This window comes from Chiloscyllium plagiosum, chromosome 14, assembly GCF_004010195.1.
Source record: "Chiloscyllium plagiosum isolate BGI_BamShark_2017 chromosome 14, ASM401019v2, whole genome shotgun sequence".
NCBI classification, from domain to species: domain Eukaryota; kingdom Metazoa; phylum Chordata; class Chondrichthyes; order Orectolobiformes; family Hemiscylliidae; genus Chiloscyllium; species Chiloscyllium plagiosum.
Window position 1 is genome coordinate 71,760,455 of NC_057723.1, and position 7,930 is coordinate 71,768,384.

The following is a 7,930-nucleotide window of genomic DNA, read 5'->3' on the forward strand; positions in this document are numbered from 1 at the left end:
ATGGGTGACAAAATGTCTGAAAACGAATTTTTCAGCTCAGCGAGCAAACTTACATCTAAGAATCATACTAGACTGGAAACATAATTGTTTCACTCCCTCCTGATGCTGCCAGACCTGCTGAGTTTCTGGTAGCATTTGCTGTGTTGGTTTCAGATATCCACAATTCTTAGTGTTTTGCCTTCATTCAAGATATCTCATGGATGGCCATTGCCTTAGACCTTTGAGTTTGCAATTCCCAGCCTTCACAGTCTCCTACTTTATTGCTGCATTGACTTGGTCCTTCAAAAATGGAGTGATAAACTTTCAATGGCAGGAGGCATTTTGATGAATTTGGAAACCATTGCTCTAAATTTAAAGAAGAAAAACTGCAGGCATTTAGGTGAAAATGAGGAAGAAAGAGATACAAGCACAGGAGGAGAGGAAGACAGGTGCAGTGTTGTTCATGTGATACTGACTAATTAGGCTGAAGGGCCAACCTCTGTTCAATACATTCTGTGCACTGTGCATGGCAAAAAAAAGAATCCTCTGTGCTTTAGCCAGCTGATTACTTCAGGTAATTTTGTGTATCGGTTTGTAAACTGAAAGCTGTCACAAAAGATGGGGTAAGGTGCAGTGTAGAGTTGCACAATACCCTCCCCTGTCTACTCACCAAATTGTGTGTTTCCTTTCAGAAATAGGGAGAGCATCTTCTCTGGGGAAATGCCTTTGGTCCAGGAGGTCACCACCACACTGAGAGAATGGGGCATCATCTGGAGGCAGCTTTACACGGTGAGGAGCGAGCGTAGGTGATCGTGCACTTTCCTACATGCATGCATGATACCTAGTTCTGTCGCACCGCCTCTCCCTTTTCCCTCTCCACTGTTGCTAAATTATCAGATTTGTGACAATACCGTGCTTTAAAGAGGCATGTTTTGTCCTGGTTTCTTTTTGAGAGCGATTGGGCGACAGGTGCCAAGCTGTTGATGAGAAGATTAACAACTTGTGAAGTCTTGGGTGCTTCTTTTCAAAAAGCTGGAACAATAGAAGCAGCCTGAATGGGCGTGGTTGAGCTCCCGTTGAATCAGGGATTTCAGCTTTGCTCTTGGAGTCTTGAAAGTGAAAGCCTTTTTTTTTCTCAACCTCAATTACAGCCAATAGTTGGGGGATCTCTGCCCACTACAGGAGTTGCATGTGAGACAAGCTGCTTTTTACATTTGCTATTTTACTATGCGTGCATTTATGGGACATTACTATTCTGCAGCAGTTAATTTGTAATAGTTACTGTATCTATTATTCTGTTACATTTTCCAATGGAATTAAGTTATTTCAATTCCTGCTTTCTATAGTGGATGAATGACGTATGTTTTGTTTAAAATCTGTTAGTTTGACCAGTCGAATCTAGAATGAAACAACTTATGTTTATCTTTAAAATAATAAAATGTTGGGGTCTACAATGTCTTCTAAATATTTTGAGGGGATTTGAACTGGTCCCTTACAGACTGTTTAGATTACTTACAATGTGGAAACAGGCCCTTCGGCCCAACAAGTCCACACCGACCCTCCGAAGAATAACCCACCCAAACCCATTCCCCTACATTTACCCCTTCATCTAACACTACAGGCAACTTAGCATGGCCAATTCACCTGACCTGCACATTTTTGGACTGTGGGGGGAAACTGGAGCACCTGGAGGAAACCCATGCAGACACATGGAGAATGCACAAACTCCACACAGCCAGTTGGCCGAGGCAGAAATTGAACCCGGGTCTCTGGCGCTGTGAGGCAGCAGTGCTAACCACTGTACCACCATTTATTTTAAGTTAAGCAAGAACAGAAATTTCCACAAATACTGGGAAGACAATATCATTGATTTCCAGCAATGTTCCAAGATCTGTTTCTGAGCTATTAGTTCCATTCATCTCCTTGGTAACCAGCTGAGGCCAAATGGGATTGGTGCCACCTACTGTTATAACTGACCTTCAGATGAGCTTCTAATCACCTAAGACGAATAAAACAATTTAAAAAAAAACAAATTTTTAAATTCACTCTGGGGATGTGGGTGTCTCAGGTTAAGTCAGAGTTTATTGCCCATCCCTAATTACTTAGAGGACACTGGGTCTTAGCCTAGTCTTTTGGCAGCCTGTGGTAGTCTCTCATCACAGTGTGGTGATCTCTCAGCTTGGTGTGGTGGTCTCTCAGCTCGGTGCGGTGGTCTCTCAGCTCAGTGTGGTGATCTCTTAGCTCAGTGTGGTGGTCTCTCAGCTCGGTGTGGTGGTCTCTCAGCTCGGTGTGGTGATCTCTCAGCTCGGTGTGGTGATCTCTCAGCTCGGTGTGGTGATCTCTCAGCCCAGTGTGGTGGTCTCTCAGCTCAGTGTGGTGATCTCTCAGCTTGGTGTGGTGGTCTCTCACCTCGGTGTGGTGGTCTCTCAGCTCAGTGTGGTGGTCTCTCAGCTCGGTGTGGTGGTCTCTCAGCTCAGTGTGGTGGTCTCTCAGCTCGGTGTGGTGATCTCTCAGCTCGGTGTGGTGATCTCTCAGCTCATTGTGGTGGTCTCTCAGCTCAGTGTGGTGATCTCTCAGCTCATTGTGGTGGTCTCTCAGCTCGGTGTGGTGGTCTCTCAGCTCGGTGCGGTGGTCTCTCAGCTCGGTGTGGTGGTCTCTCAGCTCGGTGTGGCGATCTCTCAGCTCGGTGTGGTGATCTCTCAGCTCGGTGTGGTGGTCTCTCAGCTCGGTGTGGTGATCTCTCAGCTCGGTGTGGTGGTCTCTCAGCTCGGTGTGGTGATCTCTCAGCTCGGTGTGGTGGTCTCTCAGCTCGGTGTCTGTGTGAGCTTCCTCCGGGTGCTCTGGTTTCCTCCCATAATCCAAAGATGTGCAGGTCAGGTGAATTAGCCATGCTAAATTGCCAAATCAGGGGTAAATGTAGGGGAATGAGTCTTGGTTGGTTACTCTTCGGAGGGTCGGTGTGGACTTGAAGGGCCTGCTTCCATGCTGTAGGGAATCTAATCTCTATACCGAATCATGCAGACCAGGATTGTTCCAAGTTTGATACCTGAGGTAAAAGGAGTGAATGAGCCAGTTGGGTCAGCTGCAGATAGCTTCAGTACTCTTGGCAATAGTTTAAGAGGAGATTTGATAGAGCCTGGAGAGAATATAGTTGGAGAAACTTCCCGCTGGCAGGAGGATCATAGACTAGAGTGGACACAGGGTGGTTCAAGCGTGCAATGAACTACCTGAGGAAGCGATGGATGCGTGTACAATTACAATGTTTAAAAGACATTTGGATGGATACATGAATAGAAAATGTTTGCAGGGATATAGTCCAGGAGCAGGCAGGTTGGACTAGTTTAGTTTGGGATTGTGTTCAGCGTGGACTGGGGGTCTGTTTCCATGCAGTGCACAGTTAGGGCTGGCACAGTGGCTCAGTGGTTAGCACTGCTGCCTCACAGCACCAGGGACCCGGGTTTGATTCCAGTCTCGGGTGACTGGAGGACTGGTGGGGCTTACACATTCTCCTTGTGTCTGCATGAGTTCCCTCCGGGTACTCCAGTTCCCGTCCAAAGGTGTGCAGGTTACGTGGATTAAATTGCCCATAGTGTTCGGGGATGTGTAGGTTAGGTGGATTAGCCATGGGAAATGCAGCATTACACGGATAGGGTAAGGGGATGGGATACTGTTCAGAGGGATGGTATGGACTGAATGGGCCAAATGGCCTGCCTGTACAATGTCGGTAATCTATGGAGGATCTGCAATACACTTCCACTCACAGAACAAAACTTTTGGCTGTAACTAGGTACATGACAATGATAAATCAAATCGAATCGAAATGAGCTCTTAGGGTCTGGTGGCAAAGTGGTAGTGCCCATACCTCTTGGACAGAAGGTGTGGGTTCAAGGTCCAGATGTGTTCCAAGCATGTTATTGTTTTTTTTAAATTACAAGAGAGTTATGGATGGTGTCAACTCCTTCAAATTAACAAATACAATTAATCAGCCCCTTTAAAAGAAAAAGGATGAATCCTGTTGCTCACAATATGGATACAGACTTTGTTCGGTTTCAAACAACTATCTGCAGACTGGTTTTATTTTTGAGCTTTGTTCTTCTGGATTTTATGTCTTGAGTTTTCTTGTTTGAATGCTAAAAATTATCACAAAGGTGTTGCCCTTGCTTTTCTTTATTCACTGATGGGATGTGGGCACAGTTGGCTGGGCCAGCATTTATTGCCCGTCGCTAGTTGCCCCGGAGAGGGTGGTGGTGAGCTGCCTTCTTGAACCGCTGCAGTCCATGTGTTGTATGTTGACCCACAATGCCATTAGGGAGGGAATTCCAGGATTTTGACTCAGCGACAGTGAAAAAATGGTGATATATCTCCAAGGCATCATGGTGAGTGGTTTGGAGGGGCACTCGCAGGTGGTAGCATTCCCATGTATCTTTATCTTTCTAGATTGAAGTAGTCACGGGCTTAGAAAGTGCTGTCAAACGATCGTTGGTGAATTTCTGCAGTGCATCTTGGTTGATGGTACACACTGCTGCTACTGAGTATCAATGGTAGGTATTTGTGGATGAGGTGCCAGTCAAGTGGGCTGTTTTGTCCTGGATGGTGTAAAGCTTCTTGAGTGTTGTTGGAGCTGCACTCATCCAGGCAAGTGGGGAGTATTCCATCACACTCATGACTTGTCCCTAGTAGATGGTGGACAGACTTTGGGGAATCAGGAGGTGAATATTCCCAGCCTCTGATCTACTGTTGTAGCTGCAGTGTTTATGTGGTGAGTGCAGTTACGTTTCTTGGTCATTTGTAATCCCAGTTTGTCAACCAATTGTTGGTGATACCAACTAACTGATAGTTGATCAGTGATGGTCACGCTATTGAGTATCAAGGTGCTGTGGTTTAGATTGTCTCTAAATGACTTGAAAGTCATGTTTGTTTTTTTAGGGAATTCTAAAGTGGCAGCTCCTCTGTCTCTTGAGTTTTGGCTTGTTGAGAGCATTACGTTCACTTCATCCATAAATCCATTGCTTGGACTTTTGATTCAAAGCCACTGACCCTGCAGGCTTTCCATTAGAGGTGCTGCCGTCAAAAAGACCCTATCTTCTTAGGGATCTTCTGAGACTGTGTGGTCAAATCCCATTCTTGGAGGTCAGCCATAAGAAATCTGTCTCTTTGTTCATACCACAGACCATAGCATGTAAGCTGTTGTCCTGAACTCACTCTTTCAGCAGCTCATCTCACTGAATGTTGAAACTCTTCCTCAGTAACCAAGATTGTCAGAACTAGCAAAAAGAATGTGTTTATGGTGGGGGTTGACCAGGTTGCAGTTTGTACCCAGTGAATCCAACTAGGAATGTCTCCAAAGAAGCTGTTTAATACCAATGTGGTTAGCAAGGATGAGGAGAACCGGCACTCTCTATATGACTCACTGACTCTGGTAGAGATTGAGCAACTTGGGAGGGGATAGGTGCTAGATATTATTGGTCTCTTGGTGTTGGTGGTCTCTGTGGAGCAAAGAATGCCAATGAGCAGCTAATTTTCTTTTCTCCTTCTGTGCAGACCTCCAAGCTCCATGCACTGCAGTGACTCCTAGAATCAGAGGTCAATGCCGATCACCATATACAGACCTGTAAAGGAAGCTGCCTGGCTCCACAGTTTAGAGAAAACGTTGCCCGTGAGACTTTATGGAGGTCACTGGCACTTATTTAGACAGTCTTCCCAAGCAGCAGGGGACACTGTCCACATTTAGGTGTGGGTAGATGTCCTTAAGTGTCCATTTTAAGTGGACAAAGTTAAAAATCACACAACACCAGGCTACAGTCCGACAGGTTTATTTGGAAGTGCAAGCTTTCAGAGATTTGCTCCTTCATGGAAGGTTGCCCTTCATGTTCCTCCCACTTCATCTTCCATCTTCCCTCTTGATGTTCTGAGCCCCACATCTCCTTTAGCCCACTCCTGCAGTAAATTCAACCCGGTGTATGTAAAACATACATAAGTGCCTCAATGTCTGTGTTTTATTTCCTGCTGTCAATCAACTCTGTGGGTGTTCTACATTGAGCGAGCAGGAAAAGGTGGTGATGTAAGTAGTCATAAGAACATGGCTGGGGACAGGTTTGTATCTTATTCCTGGACATCAGGAAATCAGCTGCGCTTCGCCATTAGCCTGATGAAGAAGGCCATCAGCACGTGGGACGCTTCTGGGGGAAGGGGCTAGTGAGAAAGACAGTATGTCTCAGAAATTGGGGGAAGGCTTGTAGAGCGGATGCTGTGGTGTCCAGCAGGAGATCATGTTCAGGCTCCTTCCCCTACAATGGTAAGTGTTTCCCTCACTACAAGGTGTCACTACACCCTTACTGACCAGCTCACGCTGGGGAAAATACCATATTACAGCTTTTCTGCCAAAACAAAGATTAACCTCTCATGATATAATCAGATATCACTTATCTTCATTAATGTACAGCGTCCCATACGCTTCTAGCTGGCCCCTTAGCCACCAATTGGCAATGAGGCATTAAAATGGTGCCATTATGGATGGTGGGCAGGATGAGTTTCAAAACAATCTCCAAGCCTATTCCACTCACCTTCAAAACACTGGTCGTAGGGATTGGGGTGTGAGTGAGACCACCTCAAATAGATTGCGAATGATGAGGTTCTTGAACAAATTCAACAAAATTTGAGCCTATTAAGAGGACAAGAGAGGGATTGAGTTAAATATTGACTTTTTTTTCATTTCTGCCGCCGTAGAAATCAAGAGTGAATTAATTTTGAGTTGCCTTAGCATTTGACAATTGCAGAAGTCCAGAACTCTGTGGGTATGAAATGGTTTTGTAAGTTTTATGCAGAGATTCTCACTCAGGATTGCTTTAATCTATTGATTCTGCATTGAATTGTGAATATTTAAAGACTTTGCCTCAGGCTGTGAAAGATATCTGACAGTGTGTGCTACATAGTTCAGGTAAATCCTTATACTTGAAACAATGATGTTAAATCCTTTTCCATAAATGATAATTAATGTTAAATTAATTGATAATTTGAACTTTGAGGGTTATACTTTTTTGTTAACTAATGTGAGGCAAATATGAAAGATCTTTGGAACTAATTTGCAGATTAGCTGTGATCTCATTGAATAATGGAATAGACTCAAGGGGATAAATGACAAATTTTTATTGCTATCTTCTCATGACCCACAGAGATTGCCTGTCCTACACTTTGACTGAAGCATTTATACAAATCAAATGACTGCAAATCTTCTGGAATGTCAAATATGTGATATTATGCTTTATTATTTATAGTTGCTAATTCATTGTATTCTTAATTTTCAAAATACAGTGTTCCATGGTTTTATTAATAGGTCATTAATGAAAATTAGAAACAATTCTTCCCTTGTAGAGAGAGAAATGAGTGCTATTCAGGGACAGGTTTGTAATGTGGTTCATGGACATCAGGAACTGAGTTGAAATTATCCATTAGCCTAATTAGCCATTAATTTCCTCTAGGCTGCTTGTCATTTTTTTTTGCATAAACTTTCTTTTAACAACTTTTTTCTGATTTGAGGTCCAAATTTTCAGTGAATGACATTGGCCATATTTGCTCACCATATACTTCTAGGGTGTAGGTTTGCTCGCTGAGCTGTAGGTTTGATATCCAGACATTTGATTACCTGGCTCGGTAACATCATCAGTGGCGACCTCCAAGTGAAGCAAAGCTGTTGTCTCCTGCTTTCTATTTATATGTTTGTCCTGGATAGGGTTCCTGGGGTTTGTGGTGATGTTATTTCCTGTTCGTTTTCTGAGGGGTTGATAAATAGTATCTAGATCTATGTGTTTGTTATGGCATTGTGGTTGGAGTGCCAGGCCTCTAGGACATCTCTGGCATGTCTTTGCTTGGCCTGTCCCAGGATAGCTGTGTTGTCCCAGTCGAAATGATGGTTTTTTTCATCCGTGTGTAGGGCTACGAGGGAGAGAGGGTC

The 7,930-nt window shown here is 44.2% G+C and overlaps 1 protein-coding gene across 1 annotated transcript in view; it reads left to right on the top strand.

The window, feature by feature from the left end:
* Positions 1–7,930, top strand: part of LOC122556798 (dedicator of cytokinesis protein 2-like) — a 727,415-nt gene that overhangs the window by 91,960 nt on the left and 627,525 nt on the right. Inside the window, exon 5 of the mRNA XM_043703987.1 lies at positions 672–768. Coding sequence (XP_043559922.1) covers positions 672–768 — 97 coding nt within the window. The remainder of the gene's footprint in view (positions 1–671; positions 769–7,930) is intronic.